At 37.5% G+C, this 24425-nt stretch overlaps 1 protein-coding gene across 3 annotated transcripts in view; it reads left to right on the forward strand.

Annotated features, from left to right (window-relative positions):
- The window catches only part of LOC124605338 (RISC-loading complex subunit tarbp2), a 159242-nt gene extending 136632 nt beyond the window's left edge, over positions 1 to 22610 (forward strand). For all 3 annotated transcript variants that reach the window (XM_047136944.1, XM_047136946.1, XM_047136945.1), the window contains 2 exons: positions 5608 to 5719; positions 20332 to 22610. In XM_047136944.1, coding sequence (XP_046992900.1) covers positions 5608 to 5719; positions 20332 to 20468 — 249 coding nt within the window. In that variant the 3' untranslated portion in view covers positions 20469 to 22610. The remainder of the gene's footprint in view (positions 1 to 5607; positions 5720 to 20331) is intronic.
- The last annotated feature ends 1815 nt before the right edge of the window (positions 22611 to 24425 follow it).

Below are 24425 nucleotides of genomic sequence, written 5' to 3' on the forward strand. Positions count from 1 at the left end.
CCTTCCCTCTTTCCTGATGAGGCAACAGTTTGTTGTGAAAGCTTGAATTTTGTGTGTATGTTTGTGTGTCTATCGACCTGCCAGCGCTTTCGTTTGGTAAGTCACATCTTCTTTGTTTTTAGATAATTTTTCCCACGTGGAATGTTTCCCTCTATTATATAAATATAGACTCTTGAATTCAAATCCGGGTAAAGTAGGAGATGACTGTATTCCCACATACCTGATATTTAACAGTGAAGCATTGTTCCATTTTTTTCTTTTGAATAAAAGGTGAATTATCAATTATCACATACAGCAGCTTGAGCTTGTGATCATCTAGACCATCGTGGGTTAATTTTGTGTCTTGAGTGCGATTTGCTGTCAGGAATCATTTTTGTGTAGCATCATATGCAAAATTGTATAGGCACATTTTTATGTGCTTAGAAACTGTAAAAAAGTTATTGTTAGTTGAAATTGTGATTGTTCCCATAATGTGTGCTGATCTCAGGACTGTTGTTTTCAAATAATATGAGACATTTTTCCATTGGAACATTGGTATCACCACTACCAGTGAAGAACTTTCTTTGTTGCAAGTCTGGGCTGCAAGCAGTCGGTCATAATGATTCAGCTCTGTTGTGCCCCTTCCTTTCCCTCTCTGTACTGCTTTCTCCTTTCAGGTTGCGAGTTGATTTAATTTGTTCTAGGGTTTCCATACTCCCACTGCCGTGACGTTGGTAGATGTTAGAAGAAATATTGTGAGGACTGTTGAGATTGAAAATCAAGGAAAGAAGTATGAATGAAATTGTGTAATGCTTGGTTGCATTTAATATCCATGTGTTACAGATGTGGTGCTATCTTTGTTGCAGAATGTAAAGAAATATTTTGCATGATAACTAATGTACACATGCAGGACGATTAGAGAGAGCATTGAGGTAGATATTGCTATTAACTATGCTGTTGAAGGTGTAAAATAGTAGAAATTGTGGGAGATTTCTTCTTGATTTCATAGAAGAGCAAAATTATTCTGCAACCATTTTAATAGGTTAGGTTAGGAATGTTTTCTGTCATGACGAAGTTTGGAATATCTTTTCCACTACTGTATGTAAATAATGTAATTGGGATAAAATATATGAATGTTCCACTTGCTATCAATTCATTTCTATAACTACCTTTAAAATGAACTTTACTCAATTGTGTGCTACATATTTGTAACATGCACTACCTTCACACTTCGTGTTTGCCACATTCAGAATAGGGAATATGGTCTGGAGAGAGTAACACTAACCTTATGCTGTGGGTGATGTATGGAGTTGAGGGCTTTAAAACCTCAGTTTGTGTAGTGTTCTCATTCAGAGAAAAAGGATTTGAATTTTGTGTTTTGTATTGTCCACATGTAAAATTAAGACTGGGGCACAGACCTGACAGCACTTAATTATTTTTTTCTAAGTGAAGTTTAAATTGTCTTACAAATTGGCAGATGCACATAATGGGAGCCATTGGTAGTGTAAATGTATTTTTTATATAAAAAATACAAAATTAGTGATTCAGTTGTTAGATTGAGTTAAAATATTGTTGGACAGTAGAGGTCAACAGTTGCAAAAACAAACATTATTTGCCCAAAGTATTCCAACTGTGCTAATTGAGTACTAAGAAACTTAAGACCAGTAATACTCTGTATAAGGAATAAAATTTAAATTCATGAAATTTTAATCCAAATACTTGGAATTTCTATGCACTCCCTACTGTCAGTATTCCATTTAAAATTTTCTCGTCTAATAATTTATGACCCCCTATTACAAATTTATGATAAAGGAGTAGTGCATACTTTTGATTTAAAATCTGTTGTGATGCTGAAAGTGATTAGAAAGTCCGCAGGCTTGAATAATGGCAGATGAGGATGTTGGCTATATCATGTTATTTATTATTAGACTTCACGAACCTTCGGATAACTTACCGAAATGCATGTGGGTGACGTCTGACATCTTCAACACCCACCAATATTTCGAGAGATGCTGCACACCCTGTCAATTTTGAGGCAAGAATGCAAATTTAAAATCTCAGTATGGAGCACATAATCAGGAAACACACACACACACACACACACACACACACACACACACACACACGCTCTCTCTCTCTCTCTCTCTCTCTCTCTCTCTCTCTCTCTCTCTCTAAACATTAGCACCATACGGAGACTGACACCAGTAGTTACTGATTGGCAATATTAACTACCAATGGGCAAGGAAATGTTAACTCTGTTGCTCTGTTTTTTTGACAAAGGAGAGAGCAGGATTCTCTGCAGAATTTAAGCAAAAACCTCCATCTCTATTTATAAAGTCACTTGCTAATTTAATTTCAACTGCTTTCTTAAAAACATTATCACAACATCCAGAAATGTGTGCCACAATCTCCATGTTGTTGTATTTAGTGGGACAACTGGTTCCAAGGCAGTATTTTGTAATAGCAGATTTGCACGGGTGTTCTAAGTGTGTGTGAGACACTTATGCTCAATACGAGTACCTCATTCCTCCATGGTCCTGCTGATGCGAGCAATACAAGACATTCCACAACAGCGAGGAATACGGTAGAGAGCCACCTCATACAGAGATCACTCTTCACAGATCCTAAAAGATTCCTGATCTAAGATAGTGGCCAAAAAACACGCTCACATCATAATTCTGCAAAATACAAACAGTATTGCTGGAAATGCTTTGTGCTGAAGTCAAAAAGGTTGTAGACTTTGGTGCTACATTGGTATTATCATCACTCTCATGGTGCACAGTTGGATAGTAGCATGATACACATCTCTCTGTCACTAATAACCATTCTGATGAAAGATGACTTTGAGATGGGCTAGCTCAGCTGACAAACTTTTATGGTCTGACGAGGGAACATCAACAACTCAACCTTGTGTTGCCTTGAGGAAAAAAACACATGAGCTAGATATCAACCCCAGCAGTCAATCTCACATGAAAATCCGAGCTATTATGCAGATACTATGCATGTATAGCCTTTCTAACGTACAACTTTTCAACATTCGTACACTCGGGTTGTTTGTAACGCGCCCTGCTTCACTGCGACCCCGTAATGCCAAACGCGAAGTGCTGTGTGTGGAATTCAGTAAGAGCTTTACGTTCATGATGTCAGTGAAGCCACATCTGTTGTGGGACACCTCTGGGAGTGTTATGGAATGATGGCTAAACTGCAATGATTAAATGTCAACTAGAACTCTTGAAAGTCGTGACCAGTAAGCATAAATATTTTCGGTTATTGAACAGACTTCTACACACAGTAAACAAAAGCACATGACACTTTCTTTATGCTTTTCCTTGTATCTTTCAACTTCGTTGCAGATATCGCAGACTTTTTCATGGATGAAGACGTGCTAGATATAGAAGAAATTAGTAGGTTGATGTTTGGTGCATGTGTATAAGAGGATGATAACAGCAATTATGCTTTGATGATGTAAAATTGTCAAATACCACTTTGCCCGTGTCTGTAACTGAGGAATATATGCAATAGGCCATTTTGGAAAAATGGAAAGAAAGAGAATCTATCTTACAAGACTGTCAAGAGCTTTAAATTATTAAAACAGAAAAGCGATCTGTATGTTTGCAATAAATATATAAAAAACCATAGTAAATATTGCCAAAAGCTTGCAAAAGATAAAGTTAATAATGCATAGAGTGATAAGTTCATGGTATGTGATGTTAACATACTGTAGGTAGGACATTCAAGGAGCAGTGGAGGTGGGCCTAAATTATTTCAAGGCATCTGCTGGGTGGGTTTTTATGCCTTCAAGAAGAAATATGGTATTGTCATGATAGATAACTGATGCTAAAACAACAAAATTGCTGTATAACAAAGCAGCCCTAATTGCTGCGTGTGAAAAAATTTGTTGCCGACACCTAAGCTGTTATGGAAGCGGTCGGTAAACGGAATGTTTATGATATGGATCAGAATGGGTTTAATTTAGAGATGATGTCAGGGTGAACTGTTGCGAAAAAAGGGACAAAAGGTGTCATCACAGTCTTTGCAGTCCTTCAGTAACAGGACTCATAGCTACACAATAGTGCCTTCGATATCTTGGGTTTCCGTATTGACAATACTAGTGGGTGGCACAAAATACTGCCAACCACTAGATGTTTTCGACTTCCACATGTTCAAGGGGTTTGTCTCGAGGTTTACTAACTTGGTACAACTTCTGGGTGTCTATATAAACTTCGGTTAGTGGAATACCATCCTGTAAATGCAGTTACTTCTTCACAGACAGTTATGTGCACCAGTGTTTAGGGCAGTCTTCCAGTACGCATGGTATCAAAGCGACTACACAGGTGACTGGGCAGAATACTGTGAATGTCCAGTGAAATACTGTTTTGACACTGGTGAAGTGTGTCATTGTGTCAATTTTCTTTGATACATAAAGCTGCCACTATTAAAGTGAAGTAAACTTGCAATAGTTAAACTATATGGGTAGCATTTCATACTATCATTCCCTCCTCCACCTCCCTACCTCTTCACGTTTCACATTTTTGGGGAGTTGCTGTTGCCACTTGATTGCACAGTACTTTGTATTCAGGCATTATGCTACTGCAGTGAAGCAGCAATCTGAGCACACTAATGTTTAAAAGCTGTATGTTCAGAGAGCAGCATGTGTGGTATCTGGATAATGCTCCAAATTTTCATGTGGGATTGATTGCCGGGGTTTGTATCTACCTTGTGTTTATTTCCTCGAGAAAATATGAGGTCAAGTTTATGAAGTTCCCTTGTGAGATGACATTCGCCTTGTGAAGCAAGGTATGAAGCAATGCTTCACACTGAGCCAGATGGTGACAGCTATCAGCCTGTAGATACAAGTCATTGAGAGTTGACATCCTACATACAGCAGGTCCCAACATGTGCACAACCTTCATCCTGCCCAACATGTAAAGGAAGAGAAGACATCAATGCTTCTCCACCTCCATCATGAAAGTTCATGAACCTTGCCTATCTCATGGCAATTTTTTTGCTGGCATAATTTGTACAGTGCTATAGATCATTAAACATTCATATTGAGTTTGTGCAACTGATGATCAGTATTTAAATCGTGGACTTGTAAGTCCAGAGTGCCACAAATTGTTTCTCTAAGCTAGCCCCCATGGATTGTGACAGAATTTCATTCCAACAGCATTACTGCCACCTCTTCCAGATTGGAGAGATTCATGTACTGACCAAGACGACCGGCCACATATTGGAAATTGAATCTTTTCTTCCAGTGGCAAAATATACAGAATTAAGTAGATGTGAGGTATGAATGGAGAGCAGTTTTTGGATTGGTGAGGTGTGTTCAGATGTCAGAATGTTAATGTAAAAGGCAGTTAACAGGTTGAGAGTTACAGTTCAGAACTGCTCTAAATTTTCGAAAAGGTTCTAACCATAAACAGTTAATATTTTTTTTCTTTGCTGAAAGTTAAGGCCTCCACAGTTTCTAAATATATGTAAATATATAACTGTCAGCCATCAGTTTTCAGGTATCCACAATTCAGTATACAGAGAGAGAGAGAGAGAGAGAGAGAGAGAGAGAGAGAGAGAGAGAGAGTGAGTGTTAACATTCCAAATGCATATAATGCTGTATAATTTGTCTTCCAGAATACACCCCTGAATACTTCAAATTTCAATTTTGGACAATTTCTGCAAGAAATAGCAACTGAACAGAGGTTCGAAGTGACTTATGTAGACATTGAAGAAAAATCTGTCACAGGTAAGGACTCATATGTATTTGTGGAGAAAAATTTGAGAGAAAATTGTATTAGAGAGACAGCTGTATTTTTAATTTGTTTGTTTATTCTTCATACTTAACAACCTGTTATCTGGGAAATTAAGACAACTTCTAATCACGTCAGGAATTGAGTGTTTCTTAAAATGTGAAATTGCTCTAAGTGAGAGAATTTTTATCATTGGTATAGGTAAGACAACATTCTGCTGAGTATTCTATTGAGTACCATGCAGAGTCATTATTTGCAGCACTGTACACTGCACTGCAGTACTTTATTTTTGATTTCTTCATATTTATTTACACTCAGTGCTCTCAGTCTGATCACCAGCTTTGTCACAAGCAAGCCAAAATTTCCAATCCAGTTACACAAATTTCATTCGTAGGCACCATATCACAAAGTCCTCTGGTGGCAAACTAATACACAAATTCACAATATTTGGGCCCAAAATGCACAGTTTCATGGCTAAATACTAACTGAGTGACTCCAATAGTGATAAGCCCATGACGTTGATGTAATGAATGTTAACTAGCAACTCACTGAAAATTGTCGTGGGACCTCAATTGTGTACTGGTTTCCTGCTAGGCCCAGACTACCTGAGGTACTTTGGGCCAAGCATCGCAAAATGTTGACATATGGAACCAATGCATTTTGAATATTAACACAAATGTCTAGCAGACTCATACTCAGCCACTTGGAACACTTTTCACCTTGTTAGGGCCACTGTCATGAGTAAGTGAATGTGTTTTGCTTCAGTCAGATCTCAGGAATCGGTGATGAATAATCTCCCTCATTATGTTTTCTCCAGTGGTAGAACCTAGGAAAGGCTTCATAGCAAGAACTGGAATGCATAAGACTCCATTGGCTGGTATTGTTACCCAAACAGGTATATGCATCAGAAATTACAGAAACTGTGTGTGTGTCTAAATGTATCGTTAGATTTTTTCGTAAATCTTGTCATACATGTCTGGAATAATTATTTGGTAAATGTATGTACATATTGGCATTTTATACCAGGGTAAAACTTCTTGAATTCTTGTGAACCTAGTCCTTTCTGCAACAGATAATGGTAAGTTGTCTAGTGCAATCATTTTAGCTATTAAATTGTAATATGTTTTGGCTTTGGTGTCATATAATCCCAAAGCAATTTCCTTTCAAATCGTTCTGACATAGTGAATTGCTCTTCTGTTGGTATTGGAGATGAACTTGTTACGGAGATGGCTATAGACATCATAGCATGGAGGTGGTTCTGTCATTATTTAAAATAGCTTTGAATTTATTTGGATATTTTTTACTCGTTGGGTTTAAGGTAGGTTAGGTCTCTTTAGTTAACATAAATTTTTTATAACTTATTTTCACAAAAACATCCACACATCCCACACAAGTTTAATTAAACTGAGCATTCAGAATAGGTACTTACTTAAAGATGTTAATGATCATATCTGTAGACAAACTCCTTGTTGGTCAGTGTAATGAAACAGTACAAACCAAAACAAGCCAAGGCTTTGATACACAGCTATTTCTCTTCCTTCTCCTTCATGAGAAATTTGAACTCTGTACAACAGAAAACTGGCAAACTCGATATTGTCACTTTTTATATCAAAGTATTCCCAGAGAGACTTTCTTTTCTTCATAAGTGACATTTTTCATAATTTATCTTGCAATTAATAAATTATTTTCAGTTATAAAACCGAATAACAAGTGAAAGTGATCACAATTTGCAGAAAGCCAAGTAGTTAAATAATTCAATCATTATATTATTTGCTCACTTCATACGTGAATGACAGGACCGAATTTACTTGAGTCCACCCAATAGTCTGCACCTGACCTGCAGGCTTGTTCAGACTTGCACATTACAACACGCTCGGTGACAATGTTCGGCTGAATATCTGGCTGTGGGATATCTTGACTATCCAAGTTATAGAATGGTTGGACATCTGGTATCTGGCCAAACAGCTACATGTTTTTCCTCCAGAGTTTTAAAGTGTGCTGTTTTTGCTGTTCCATCCATTTGCTCACAGATTGCATTTGAAATACATTTTGTCACCAATAAATACACTTAAAAAGGTCTTCATATGTGTTCCCAAACACATTAACTTCCTGTTGTCCTTCTCACTGCAACATAGGTGTTTCACAACCATTTATTGCCTCACCACCATGTGATTTACCCAAATATGATGAATAGGTGTGAGCAAAATTCAGCTGTTTCCAAATAGTCATTGTTAAGTGTCTGAGGCCTCTGGCTCTTCAGCATTTTCATCAGTTGTCAACATAGATCTCTCTCAATGGTGAGACTAATCTGCTGTTGGTTCTTGCTTTCTGAAAATGCCTTAAAACACTTCAAATCTTGGCTGCCAACGTACTCCAAATTTCCCCAATCTAAAAACAAAAGGTGCATAAACAGAAAATCCTAAACCTATGGCTGAAAAGAGCATAAGTGCTCTTAACAACCCAACCACTTCCTCCATTCAGGAGTGTGGGAAGGATTGTTTATAAACCACAGGTCATAATGAAAGGTACTTTGTACAATTATTAACATCCCATTTCGTAGAGTTCTGTTAGTCAAGAAGGCTTATCAAAGTCTCCATGGGCAATAGTTGTCATGGTGTTGGGAAGTCATGTCTATCAGCAACCTTTCCAGGCACTAGTCAATTCCAGAGATTCATTTCCTGTGATGTCTGATGATTGTCACCAGCTGAAGACAATTCAAGATTCAAAGGAAGTTGCGCTGAAGACGAAAAATGCAAAATATATCCAGTCAAAAGGAATCTGTATTGTGAGAATAAGCATTGAAGATTGAATGTAGCATTTATCATTTTATCAGAATGCAGCCATAATATTAGAGTTAAACAAACATCACAAGTAGTCATAAACTGTAGATTATTTGAGCCTCAAATTGATGGGGGCTACTCCCAAAAAAATTGCTGCAACAATTGCTCATTGAAGCCACATTTGTCCCACCATCAAGACCTGTTCTGTTTGAGTGCAGGAAAGTACTCAGATTCACAAAAGAAATATACAAGCCAGCAATGATGATGGTTAGTACAATCGACAAAAAGAGCACGGAATCACCAATTGCCTTGAACAGCCACAACTTATCCTTAAAGTTATTTAATAATACCAGTCAAACCAGTTCAGTAAGTTCACATCTTTACTGTCATTGGTAAACCATACTACTTTTCCATTACCAATTGCACACTGGAGGATTCTGCTATCTAGCTGCCAGTAGGCTCCATCTTGACCAAGGAACAATGTTGGTGAGTGTTGACCATTCCGCCTCAATTTTCAGGTGCATTCTCGAGTGTGGAGTCAACGAAACGTGAAACACCATATCACCACTGGGGATCATCCTATCCATTACTCAACACTTGTAAAGAATATCTGTACTCAACAATTTGTAGTTCAGAAGAAAGTAGAAAAGATGCTGTGAGATATCATCATTCTGTTTGGAGAGTCCCTGGTCCTCTTCTGTAATCCTTATCTAGGAGAAAGTTTTCGCGTGGCAGGCTAATGACAGCTGAGCAAAATAAACAAGAAGGAGGTATACTCATTGCCACACATGTGACACCTTGAACTTAACTGATGCCTGCAAAGTACTCCTGCTGTTTGACTATTCAGATGGGCTACTGGAAGATAGAGATTGATGAGGCTAACTGGGAAAGGATTGCTTTTATAACATCCAATGGCCTCTAAGAGTTAAATTATGATATATGGTCTGTCTACACTACACTACAGCTGGCTTTTAATGCCTAATGAACATCTTAAATGGGTTACTCTTTCATGTGTGGATGATATTGTTGTTTGCTTGAAGCCATTTGAAGAGCATCTAAGCCACCTGACAGCTATACTGAAGTAATTTCATGGCGCAAGTCTCTGCCTGCCACCATGTTGCCCAAGAAAAAATCTTCGAGCATATAGCTAATGGAAACAAAATCCATCATAATCCAGTAAAAGTAAGACTTATAACAGATTTTCCAACTTCTAGGCACATTCATGCTTGAGATTCCTGGGAATGGTGTTCTTACTATAGATGCGCTTCCATTCGGTTTCAAGGGATGGGCACTGCTCGAATTGCTGCAGGAAGACTCCAAATATTCTTGCAGATAGAAACAATAAAGATAATTCTATGCAATAAAGATAATTCTGTATCCTTAAGGAGGTGCTCGCATATGCACTAATCTTGGCTCTTTCTGATGAGAACACTGAGGCAAAACTACACACTAATGCTAATGTTTATGGAATGGGTGCAGTTCTAGTGCAAATCCTGGAAGTTGCTGCAAGAGTGATTGGTTTTGCATCCAGAATACAGTAGAACCTCACTAATCTGTCCTCAATGGGACTAGGAATGTTGTCGGAATTGCAAAAAAGGTCAGATTATCAGAGGAATACTTTTATTGATCCATCACAATACAATAGAGTACAATTATAATTTTCAACTGCATATATTGTCTGAAATACTGTTCCACATTAAAACAAAACCTAAACATTCCCACACTAAACAGTCGTGTATGAAACTGTAATCTACAATAGTGCCTGTATTAGATGGTAAGATACTGTTACTGTGAGTAAAAGTTCAACATTTGTACATATTTTGTTACTGTATTGAATTGACATGCAACTAATTTGCACTTAACTGTTTAAAACATGAGTCACATAGTAAAAAAAATGCTGTTCTTAAGCAGCACGTAAAAGTGGGTACTGTTCATTACATAGCAGATGACAACCTTGATTTCGGTGCTATGTTCTGCCATTTCCTAATACACAAAGCTTCTGTTGTGCAGTCAGTGTCAGCTGTACTGATCCACTCAGGAACTCAATATCCAGTTGTAAATGCAGTGTCACATGTTTATCTTTAGTTGGCACCATAATTTACTTGTACATGCTTTAATATGGAAGAAGAACACTGTCACTGATTTATAAAACAAATGTGTGCACAATAAAATGTATTAATCAAGTTTAAAACAAGTAATTTCATACTAAAACTGGTCAAATTGTCATACCTAGCAACCATAAATTGCCTACTGATCCATATTGTAGACAATGAGTCATTGACAATTCTAGACCTGACTACAGCAGTGGCCCAAGTATGTAAACAAACACCGAAATGCGATGGTCAGACTAACCAGAGAATCAGAACTTCAATGCTTGTATTGGCGAGTTTGTATTGTACTCTCAAAGACCAGAATGCTTTGTTGTTGTTTAGGCCATGAATAAGTTCTGACCGAATTTATATGGTGCACAATTCACTGTTGTTACTAAACACAATTCATTATGCTGACTGAAAAGACTGAATGTTTCATGAGGACGATTGCAAGATTGCCTCTGAAACTTCAGAAATACACCATTACAGTAACATAACAGAATGACTGTACAGTTCATCTGCATCTAATAATAATAATAATAATAATAATAATAATAATAATAATAATAATAATAATAATAATCTCCTTTCGTGTTCTATGCGAGAGGAAAAAAAAGAGACAGTATATATGCATCCATACGAGCTCTAATTTTTCTTATCTTTGTGGTCCTCGATGCAAAATCTACATTGGTAGCAGCAGAAACATTCCTCACATAGTTTCATATGCTGGTTATCTGAAGTTTCTCAATAGTTTTCTGTGAAAAGAATGTCATCTTCCCTCCAGTGATTCCCATTTAAGTTCTTGTAGCTTCTCCATAATACTTGTGTGCTGATTGAACCTACCAGTAACAAATGTAGCAGTCTGCCTCTGAATGGCTGCAGTGTCTTCATTTAATCCAACCTGGTGAGGATCCCAAACACTTGAACAGTACTGAACAATGGGTTGCAAGAGTGTTCTGTACACGGTCTCCTTTACAGGTGAACCAAACTTTCCTAAAATTCACCCAATTAAGCAAAGTTGACCGTTTGACTTCCCTACTACCGGCCTTACTGCTCATTCCTTTTTCTATCACTTTGCCAAGTTACACCTAGGTATTTAATGTAGGTGAATGTCAGCAGCACACTACTAATGTTGTGTTGAAAAATTGAGGGATTGCTTTTTGTACGCAACTGCATTTACTTGCATTCTTCTACATTTAGAACAAGCTGCCATTCATCACACCAACCAGAAATTTTGTCCAAGTCATCTTGTGTACTGCTGCTGTCACAAGAAGACACCACCTTCCCACAACAACAACATCAGCAAACAGCCACAGATTGTTGCTTACTTTATCTGTCAGATCATTTATGTATATAGAGAATTTTAAGAAGTCTTAAAGCCACTCGCATATCTGGGAACCTGTTCATATGTTCATACCTTAGTTAACAGTCTGTAGTGTGGCACCATGTCCAATGCTTTTCAGAAATTTAGGAATATGGAATCTACATGTTGCCCTTCATCCATGATTGTCAGGATATCGTTTGAGAAAAGGACAAACTGAGTTTCACATGAGTGATACTTTCTAAATCCGTGCTGGTTTTTGAACAGAAGTTCTTGCATCTCAAGGAAATTTATTAGATTCTAACTGAGAATATGTTGTAGAATTCTGCGACAGACCAGTGTTGCCCTTCTTATATAAATTCCCAAATTTTGTAATTAAACAATGTTGACTCTTTTCTGTACAGCACTTGTGATATCATATTCATCAATTCAGTAGTGAACATTTTAGCAGAACAAAGGGAAGATCTAGCATTACTGAATACCATAGAGAAGCTGTCAAAAGAGAAGTTATAGTAATAGATGAATATTGTATGAAAATTCCAGTGGGACAGAAATGGTTTCTCATCATCCCAATTAATTTACAGCCAGCCATTGCTAAAAGTAGTATTAGACTCAGACATCTGGTAATCAGCAATCATTGATAAAATAAGAAGCAGGTATTACTGGATGGGCTTCTACAGATAGGACAGACATTGTGTAAGCCATTGTAGGGACTTCAAACCTGGGAAGCAAATGCCTATCACCCCCAGGACCAGTTAATAAAACAGTAGTTCCATTTCACCAGATTGGAATTAATCTCTTATGAAGGTTTCCAAAATGGACAGATCACAATAAGTGGGTAATAGTGTGAACTGACTGCCTCACCAGCCATCATCAAGGCTTTTTGATCTACTGAAAATCTAGAAATCGACAGGGCTTTTGTACAAGGTGTAGGATCTTGAAGAAGGCATAATTTTGAAGTGTGAAGCACCAGGTGTAATGAACTTGAATTGTGAAAGTGTTTTGCTTCAGACTGTGATCAGGAGTTACTTCACGATGCCTTATCACCCACAGGATGACAACTTCTTGGCATGTGCAGACAAATGACTTCAGGGAACATTTTAATAAGATTTTAAAAAACGACACTATACACCGAAAATCCTGGATGGAATGTAATAGTGTGGTTGGAGTTGCCTGAGACTGCAGTGTGTGTGTGTGTGTGTGTGTGTGTGTGTGTGTGTGTGTTTTGTTGATGAAGGCCTTACTGGCCGAAAGCTTTGTGACAATCTTCATGTTGTGCCTATCTGCGACTCAGCATTTCCGCAATATTGTTACATTATACTCAGAAGTGCCAAAGAAACTGGTATAGGAATGCATATTCAAATATAGAGACATGTAAACAGACAGAATATGGCACTGCAGTCAGCAATGCCAATATAAGACAACAAGTGTCTAGTGCAGTTTTAAATCAGTTTCTGCTGCTACAGTGCAGATTATCAAGATTTAATTGAGTTTGAACGTGGTGTTGTAGTTGGCGCGAGTTGTGGGACACAGGATCTCCGAGGTATCTATGAAGTGGGGATTTTCCCATACAATCATTTCATGAGTGTACCATGAATATCAGGAATCCAGTAAAATATCAAATCTTCAACATTGCTGAGGGCAGAAAAAGATTCTGCAAGAGCAGGACCAACGTGACAGAAGTACAACCCTTCCACAGATTGCTGCAGATTTCAGTGTTGGGCCATCAACAAGTGTCAGTGTGCAATCCATTCAACGAAACATCATTGATATAGGCTTTCGGAGCTGAAGGTCCATTTGTGTACCCTTGATGACTGCATGCCACAAACCTTCACACGTCACGTGGGCCAGTCAGCACTGACATTGGACTGTTGACAATTGGAAACGTGTTGCCTGTACGGATGAATTTTGTTTCAAATTGTGCCAAGTAGATGGACATGTACAGATATGAAGACAACCTTATGAATCCATGGAGCCTGCATGTCAGCAGCAGGGGACTGTTCAAGCTGGTGGAGGCTCTGTAATAGTGTTGGGCGTGTGCAGTTGGAGTGATATGGGACCCCTGATACGTCTAGATACGACTCTTGACAGGTAACCCATACGTAAGCATCCTGTCTGATAACTTGCATTCATTCATGTCCATTATGCATTCTGACGGACTAGAGCATTTCGAGCAGAACAGTGCGACACTCCTTGTCCAGAACTGCTACAGAGTGGCTCCAGGAACATTCTTCTGAGTTTAAACACTTCCGCTGGTCCCCAAACTCCCCACACATGAACATTATTGAACATATCTGGGATGCCTTGCAACATGCTGTTCAGAACAGATTGCGCCCCCTGTGCTCTTACAGATTTATGGACAGCCCTGCAGGATTCATGATGTCAGTTCCCTCCATCACTACTTCAGACATTAGTAGAGTCCCTGCCACGTGTTGTGGCACTTGTGGGTGTTCTCGTGGGCCCAACACGATATTAGCCAAGTGTACCAATTTCTTTGGCTGTTCAATGTATAACACTGTAAGCAGGCCGATGATTTAAATAATGACATTTCTAAAGTTTGTCAAAGCTGTGGAACGGACATTGGCATATGTGTTGTAAGTTGACATTGAGACTGGGGTACAATACTGTCTGTTGTGACATACATACACAGCACATACATACACAGCACAGCAAAGCCAGACACAACATGTTTCACACACACTTTTTGTGATACATGGTGAGGAGGCTGAAACATCAATGGATAGTTCTTTCTGTCTGAAAGTGACTGTGGCTGAGGATGATTATATCACCAGAACTGAAAAGTGACATTCATATCAACTGTGTGTAGCCAAGATACATACCGTGGGCACTACAGTGCCAAACACCAACTTGTCAGCTGTAACCTTGGTGACCTAGCATGGTTTTTTTACACCTGTGTGGAAGATTGGACTTGCAGAAAAATGATTAAAGTAGCACTTTGGCTAATTAGATATTACCTGTGAAGATGATGATGATGATGATGATGATGATGATGATGATGATCCTATACTGAGAGGAAAAGATGCAGAAATGTAATCTTTGTCACTAGCATGAAGCACTATTTCTCAATAGGGGCCTCCAGCACAAGTAAAATGAAAATTTGCACAACAGTCACAATGCCTTGATGCAGCTACCTCCATTTGAATGTCAGTGACTATGACAACTCGACAACACAACCGGAATGCAATGATCCTCTATCAACTGACATTGGGTCACTGTTTCGTATGGAGGCAGAGTGTATCTGTCCATTTTATGTTGTCCACTGTATGGCTATAGTCGCATTTGAGTGTTGTTTGGGCTACCGATTCAATTCCTACTTCTTGCAATTAATTGTTGTATAAGATTTGTAATTGCTTGAACTTGCACATGGAATATTGCAATGTACTAGAGCTTATATGCATGTATGAATAGGAGCTCTCTCTGAAAATCCAGGCAGTTCACCTCTGTGTGTGCTCAATGAATATACTTTCAGTATGAAATGCTGCTACTTGTTGATGTTCTTGTAACTGATACTTGATTACAGATTCTACATGGCAGTATTGCTTTGCATTTGCATTTACATTATCACACTGGAAAATACATCTAGACAAAAAAACCTTAATGTTTTTGATTCAAGACTGTTTCCATTTAAACTTACTTGTTTGTCATGATCCCTTCAACTTGTTGAAGAAATTGTCACTAAGTAATTCTTATGCACAGATGGCTATTCTGGGAGAGTTTGTTCTGAAGTTTGTGAGATTAATACTGTCACATGGATGAAGAACTTTCAAAGATTGATGATGGCCTTGAACCGTGAAAATTTTAAGAACTCAGTAATGTACTTTTGAATAGTGCATGTGACTTCAGCGTGCTATGCAGAGAATTGTATGTAATATTCAGAAGTGTACATGAACTCTCAGGACAGAATTATAAATTTTTGGTTTGAATGAATTTTCAAATATAGAATTGTGATATTAGGATCCATATACTGAATTTTCAAATTGATGAGAGGTTTCATCACATGCTGTCCCGTTCAGAACCAGTAGTTAGCTAATGTCACTGTGCTACATTCTCAGAACATGATCACTGTCAGTCTACAAGTCTAATGATTATTGCTGTGGAAGCTTGCTGAGCTGACGTTTCAGTTAATAGATGATTGACAAACTTCAGATTATTGCACGAAACTGTAATATTTTGTAGTATTAATTGTGCATTTTAATTAATGAGCACAATTTTATTCTTTTGGCAAAACATCTATTTACTTATTACTCATTTATTGTTTCCTCCAATGTTACAAGTGAAACAAATGTTTCAACTGTCAATTTTTTAAAACACATGTTCTCTGCATAGATGCAGTTACTTTAATGTCTTAGTGTTTATGTTCACGTTAAGGAATTAATGGATGTTGCCAGTTCATGTTTTGAAGGGGAGGAGTATGTTAAATACCAAGTGTATGACACAAATAGTGGATACATTATAGCAAGGTTCAAAAGTATCATTAACTAACACAGCATGCTTATAGCTACACTTACTAAGCTTAAATGGCACTCATTCTTTTAAGGTTCTGTAAATACTGTGAAAATTCCTACACCTAGGAACAATGACCCAAAATGAATCCAGGCTTGGAAGATGAGTAGGATAATGTTGAAGGTTTGCAGAGGTTCACATAGGTTCAGCAGCACCCTGTCCTATGTTACCAAGTAGATTAATGTGACACACAACTCATTCAGCAAATAGCCCAGAAGTAGAGCCATCACAGCTAGTGCCAGTGTATTTGTTCCCTATCACAGGTCTCAACATCAGCCATTTAAATAAGGCAGGATAACAGGTTTTTAGGAAATAGACTCTCAATATTTTTACTTTTTGACTTGTATATGACGTGCTGCCAGAAGTGAAATGCCGTTAACAGTTTAATTGTGGGGAGAGCAACCAGCAACCAGTGCTATATTTGTTGACTGTTAAGATCTGGAAGCACTTAACTATGTTCAAAGAGTACCATTTAGTCAACACATTGCACAATTTGAATGTATGTGGTTTAAATGTAAATTCACTTGTTTCTGTCTTCTCTCTAAATCTTTTATTTTAGTTAGCTTCCCTCTTCATTTTATCACAAAGTTTTCTAGTTGTTCAACCCTTTCAGTATTTCTCTACTTCATGTTTCCTGACAGAGAGCTATGACAGAATGGCAAAAGAAACTTTCGTGTTTTGTCAGCTCAGTCTACAGGGAATCGTGTGAGACTTGCATTCATATAACACAACACAACAGAACAGTGGTCATAATAAGATCCTAACCAATAGAGACGAGAAATGAGTGTTCCATCTTGTCAGTAACAATTAATTTGCTGCTGTCAGTGAGTGCAAGTCCGTTTCAAACAGTTCTTGAGAAAATACTGCTATGGCTACTGCATTTAGTGACTATTCAGTCCCAGGAAGCATGCAAAAGGCCATTGCTCACAGTGGCACCATTAAGCTGTGTGCATTGAATGGGCTAAATAATACAGAAAATGGACTGCAGCTGACTTGATACATGTAGTGTCATCGTATGAATTGCACTTTTGCCTTTTTTTTTCCCAAGTGTTGCGTCATTGAGCATACGAAGTGACCAGTGAGGCACTTAATGCACAGTACATCAAGAGTGTAGTTCAAGCTGGAGACACATCTGTGATGTTTTGGGGGTGCTTTTCATTTCGTGACTTCATTCCACTTACTCAGATTACCATGGACTTGAACCAGGACGTCTGTTTCAACACTCTCAAGTGTTGCTTTTTTTCCCCCTATACCTTCGTGATGAGTGTGCTGTGGACACTCCAGCCTACCATTAGGTTAACAGCCCTGTCTTGAGGGCTGGGCCCATATGTTCTTGAGCACCTGGGCAACATATCACACTTTGACTGTCCCTATAAATTACTTGATCTTAATGCTATAGAAAATGTCTGGGACTAAGTGGAATAACTGGTGAAATGCAGCAGTCGACACCACTACAATGTGGTGCGGCTGATCTGATGGATGTAAATGTCAATGAGTGGCTTCAGCTGGAAATGACATTGTTGTTGTGGTCTTCAGTCCTGAGACTGGTTTGATGCAGCTCTCCATGCTACCCTATCCTGTGCAAGTTTCTTCATCTCCCAGTACCTACTGCAACCTACATTTGTCTGAATCTGCTTAGTGTATTCATCTCTTGGTCTCCCTCTACGATTTTTACCCTCCACACTGCCCTCCAATGCTAAATTTGTGATCCCTTGATGCCTCAGAACGTGTCCTACCAACCGGTCCCTTCTTCTCGTCAAGTTGTGGCACAAACTCCTCTTCTCCCCAATTCTGTTCAATACCTCCTCATTAGTTATGTGATCTACCCATCTAATCTTCAGCATTCTTCTGTAGCACCACATTTCGAAAGCTTCTTTTCTATTCCTGTCCAAACTATTTATCGTCCATGTTTCACTTCCATACGTGGCTACACTCCATACAAATACTTTCAGAAACAATTTCCTGATACTTAAATCTATACTCGATGTTAACAAATTTCTCTTCTTCAGAAACGCTTTTCTTGCCATTGCCATTCTACATTTTATATCTTCTCTACTTTGACCATAATTAGTTATTTTGCTCCCCAAATAGCAAAACTCCTTTACTACTTTAAGTGTCTCATTTCCTAATCTAATTCCCTCAGCATCACCTGACTTAATTCAACTACATTCCATTATCCTCGTTTTGCTTTCGTTGATGTTCATCTTATATCCTCCTCTCAAGACACTGTCCATTCCGTTCAACTGCTCTTCCAAGTCCTTTGCTGTCTCTGACAGAATTACAATGTCATCGGCGAATCTCAAAGTTTTTATTTCTTCTCCATGGATTTTAATACCTACTCTGAATTTTTCTTTTGTTTCCTTTACTGCTTGCTCAATATACAGATTGAATAACATTGGGGAGAGGCTACAATCCTGTCTCACTCCCTTCCCAACCACTGCTTCCCTTTCATGCCCCTCGACTCTTATAACTGCCATCTGGTTTCTGTACAAATTGTAAATAGCCTTTTGCTCCCTGTATTTTACCCCTGCCACCTTTAGAATTTGAAAGAGAGTATTCCAGTCAACAATGTCAAAAGCTTTCTCTAAGTCTACAAATGCTAGAAACGTAGTTTTGTCTTTCCATAATCTTTCTTCTAAGATAAGTCGTAAGGTCAGTATTGCCTCACGTGTTCCAATATTTCTATGGAATCCAAACTGATCTTCCCCAAGGTTGGCTTCTACCAGTTTTTCCACTCATCTGTAAAGAATTCATGTTAGTATTTTGCAGCTGTGACTTATTAAACTGATAGTTCGGTAATTTTCACATCTGTCAACACCTGCTTTCTTTGGTATTGGAATTATTATATTCTTCTTGATGTCTGAGGGTACTTCGCCTGTCTGATACATCTTGCTCACCAGATGGTAGAGTTCTACACCTACATCCATACTCCGCAAGCCACCTCTCCCAAGGCCGTCAGTAGTGGATATGACATACTGTGTGGATTTTTTTTCTGCATGAATTGAGGCCATTTTTAAGGTTACAAATGATGTTACATTTTATTTGTATGTTGTCACCTGGGGGTGATTAGTTTCTTAGCTGGTGTGCTTATTTACATTTACAGTTTCTTGTGTTGCTCTGATCTTTGGAACTGAAGGTATTTTAGTTACTAAAATTGTGTAGGAAAATGTCCATTTCCATTCTTGCTCTTGTTCTCAACTACTATGTGTATTTTAACTTGGGTCCTTACTTTCTAAGTAATCCCGTATATGCCTATTATTTCCAAACCATTAGTTTTTCGTGACTAGTGAATGTTACAGCAAGTGCTTTTATTTTGCTTTCTATGTGTATGCTGTCATCTGATAAGTAACCTTAATAAAATGATTCCAGTTTCATTTTGGAGAATTGCTTCTCTGTAATTAATGTTCTGTGTGAAGATCTTGACCAAAGCCACACTGCAAAATATGCATGATTTCGTGAATAAGTCGGTCTTGCATATTCCATAATGTAAATTGAATTAGAAATAGAGCAGAATTAAACACACGGTGGGATCCAGTCTATTTTAATTTTAATTTTTATTTTTGATGTGTACTTTCACTTACTAATGATGCAGAACTAGGCCTGCTACCAACCTCATGTAATAAAGGAAAAAAGTCTGTAATTGACATTTTATCATAAGGTGTACTACTTGTTTATTTCTGCTTGAAATTTGTTTGGTTTTTTTGTTTATAAATATCATTTGCACACACTGTGTTATTTACTGATGTTATTTTATTGGCAGTAAAATGATTTAAGTGAAATATGTAGATATTATAAAGTCATTATACTTTGCTTCAACAGTTGGTTGAAATTTGTAGGTATTTTGAAAAATTACACTCCTTGTAGGAATATTCATAAATTTGTATATTTCACAGGTAAAACACAATGTCTCGTTCAGCTTTCAACTGTTCCTGTGGCCGTATGTTATGGTTCTGGAAATGACACAAAGGAAGCACAATCATCAGCTGCAAAAAATGCGCTTGAGTATCTAAAGATCTTATCAAAAAAGTGAATAATTGCTTCATGAGGTGGTCACACAGTGTGCCCTCTGGGAGGTAATCAGGAGTCATGGATGTTAAAGAATTTTGATTGTCTGTAAATGGTATAGAGTGCACTTTGCTGTGATTGACCACCTCTTTGAAAGTTTTGTCCCATTGTTAATTATCTTGATATGATCTGTAAACCTCAAGTCGCTTTTTAATGCTAAAGACCGCTGCAAGTCGATGCAAGTAATTACTTGCGGCAGATCCTGAGCCGGGCCGTTCTGATCAGAAAATGCACCTACAAAACATTCTGTGAAGCAGTATACATAGAAAAACCTCCCAATAAATTCGCACAGGTCTTAACTGACAGTAATTTTTCACTATGTACTGTTTTCCAGAATTTGCCATTTTTGTTTGTTTCCCAGACCTTCATATGTGAGTGTATTTCCTGGTCGGAAAGGCCCCATTGAAGCGGAGAGGCAGTTTGTATCAGGTACAAAGAGTACAAGCTATACTTTGCATAGAATTAGTGGAATTTTCCAAATAAGAGTGGTCTGTTTAAATACTGGGTTTCAGATTGTGGTTATGATACGCTATACTGAAGTATTTACTCTTGGGTAGACTATATTGGACTAGAATTAAGGGTTTCAGTATAGCTGTAAGAGTACAGTTAAATTTTGATGCAATTTTGCCATTGAATTCTATGGTTATATCTTAAACAATTTGTTTTACTCTTGTAGAAGTATGTGACCATGTCAGGTAACAGTCCAGTAATTGTAGAGTTTTAAACTTAGAGAGTCTTGTAATGTGTTGTGATGTTTGTATAACAAGGAGTCTATGGCTTGAACTTCGGAAAACAGCATTATTTTAATGCAAAGTATAGAGGTTGTAATAATTCTTATTTAATCCTAATGTGAAATATTTATTTTCACTATATAAAAAAATGTTGGAAATTGTCTGTATTTCAGGAACATGATAAAGCAGGTTAAGTGCGTTACATTGATACACAAATTTTGATTATTTTTGTCCTTTGCATGTACTTTCATGAAACAGTTGTGGGGAAACTTTGTTTCATAAAGAAAGGCTACATGTGAGAAAGCAGTTTTTCTGAGTATGCATTTTCAGTGGAACAGCTGTAATGTTCAGGTATCTGTTACCAGTCTTAGCTGGTGTTAGAAGTGATGTGATTTATATCCAGAATCTGAGAAAAATTCAGTTGCTCACTAAGTGATTTTTACCCTATAAAACTGGGTGAGAACTTTGTATGGTTCATGGAATTTTTGTTTTGATACTAAAGGTACCTTTGATATTTTGTCTATTTGTGTTAACATAAAAATATGTTGCCAGTGTAAACACTTCAGCCTGCCTATACTTTTTAAGTGTTTGGTCTATTGACAGTGAATTTTGTTGACATTAAAACAACCACCTAATTTAAATGTTTATTTTCATTTTATTGTTTAAGGCATCAGTTGCCAAGGAAGTCTAAAGCTAAGAATACAATTACATTTTGATTATTAAATATAAACACAACATAACTGATGCTGTGAGGCAGCTGTAGACTGACAGTTGGAACTGTCAGCAGATTACATTTGTACAGAGGACATATTTAACGTGAGGGCTCATGCAAGGGCGTACTTTGGTGTCACTTTTGACAGCTTTTTTAATTTACTAAATTGATAATATGAGAATGGGGCAGTTGTCTGTGAAATTAAATTTAAAAATTGTCAGTTCCTGTATTGCTCCATGTTATGAGTAACTGGAATTTTTCAGTATTTGTTTGAGGTATTTTCAGAATTCACTGCAGTTAGTGAAAGTGGCATAATTATCTTTTATTATTTTCATGCTGTGATACAGTGCTGGTCATTATACATCACACCCTATTATATATTGAACATGTAGCACAATATTGTAATTGGGGTAAATAATGTGATAAATTGCAGTACCTAATTTTGTATAGTTCAACCAACCTTCAGAATTATTGTGAGTGCAAAGCATTGGATAGTTAATGCTTTTTGAAAAGAAAAGTTTTTTAAGTGACTTCCTTATGCATGTCTGTTATGGTTCTTTGTTTTTCCATTTACAGTCATTTGTGTTCAATGTGAATTATTATCCTAATGTATTTCAGTTGTCTTTGGACTAAGAAATACAGAAATAAAAATGTGAATTCCTATATAGTTTTGTCTTCTTTTTGTTTTGTTTTTTAGTTTGAGATATATTTCTGTTTTTAATGTTACACTTGAAAAAGATAGCCATTGGTTATTCAGTTCCTGGCATGATACTTTCATAACTTACAGCTTGTCTACTGTGCTTCTGTCACCAGTTGTATATATTTACAGCTTGTCTACTGTGCTTCTGTCACCAGTTGTATATATTTAACACTATCAACAAAATTTTTCTCATATTCTTTTTATGAGGAACAGTTTGAGATTTTTAACTATGCGTTTCATTCTTTGTTTGGATAACTTGTGATCAAGTGAATACACTGACCATATGTCCCCACTTTATGTAGATTTGTTGATGTGGCTATTAGGCAGTTAAGGTAATTTGAATTTTGAGAAGTGTGCTGTTCATGACCTATGAGACATGGTAGATCAATGTTTTTCAATAGAGTATTATACATGTGACCATGATTTCAAAATAGTCTTGTCATCCCAGTGTTTTACCATCTGGTGTTCTTTGCCATGTAGCTTAAAAAGGGAAAATAATAGAAATCTGCATTTTTCCTATGGTAGAAAACTGTGAAATGACTATTTTTTAAAAGGAAATTAGTAACTGAGTTTTTCAAAAGCTATTTTTCACAAGAATTTCTAAAAAGTACCATGGTGGTGTCATGATACACAACTATTAAATCAGCTCAAGGGAGGTAGTGCCAACTTACCTACTCGTATAGTTGAGTAATTTCATTGGGTACAGCATGGAACCAATGTATAGAGCTACAGGTGAAGGAAGACCTTAGTGGCAGCAGTGGTGGAGGAGGATACTTTGGTATGGCAAAGCTGGCAGAGGAGATGACCCTTCTTTTTGGGGATAAATGTGAAGGGAATTACTGCCTTGTGGTGGAGTGGGAAACTCCAAAGGCTAAGGGTGATAACACTGACAGACAAATCTTTGGAAGTGATACGCTTTGCGAGCTAGTTTCGAAACAAATTGAGTTGCATACCATGACCAAAGAAGAGAACACAAAAGTTGATGTGTGACCCAAATAAAACCTGTCACATGCAACATAGTGACACTGACTGGTAAGAGAGAGGAATGTGTAGACTTCATAAAAAAGGGGAAAAATCAGTATATTTAGTCAGTGAAACCAAAAGGCAAGGACAAGGATCAAAAGAACTTGTTGGAGAACGATACCAAATATTCTGGTCAGGAGGAAACCAAGCCAAAAATACAATCTGTATAGTTATGGATCATCAAATGAAAAACAATGTAGTAGATATAAAATGTGTTTCTGATTGGATTCCTCACATTGGACTAAAGTTGAATTCTTCCCAGAATATCAATATCATTCAGTGCTATGCGCCACAGGCTGGTTATGAAAGAGGAGGAGACGAAGAACAACAACGTGAGGAAAGAGTAAGAGGTGATATTATTTCCAAAGTCAGAACTGCAAGAGATGGGTAAGAGAATATTCTAGGGTCACATGAATGGCAGCCACAGAACTCGGAAGGTTACAGACACCTTGACTTCTGTGTAAGGAACACCTTTGTAGATATGAATAGAATGGAAACAGTGAATCTCTTATATTTTGATTGAGAAACAACTCCAAAATGGCTGATGAATGTTAAAATGATTCCTAGTTGTTCCCATGGAAAGTCATCACAGACTTGTCATTGGCTGCTTCAGACTCAATAAGCTAGAAGTAGTAAGAAGAGCACAGGAGAAAAAACTCAGGACATGGAAACTGAGGACAGTGATAAGTCATAGAGCTCCAAGACAAAGTACAGACTGCACTTCCAAAGGCAGATGCAAAAACAGTTGTGGAGGAA

This window comes from Schistocerca americana, chromosome 3, assembly GCF_021461395.2.
Source record: "Schistocerca americana isolate TAMUIC-IGC-003095 chromosome 3, iqSchAmer2.1, whole genome shotgun sequence".
Lineage (NCBI taxonomy): Eukaryota > Metazoa > Arthropoda > Insecta > Orthoptera > Acrididae > Schistocerca > Schistocerca americana.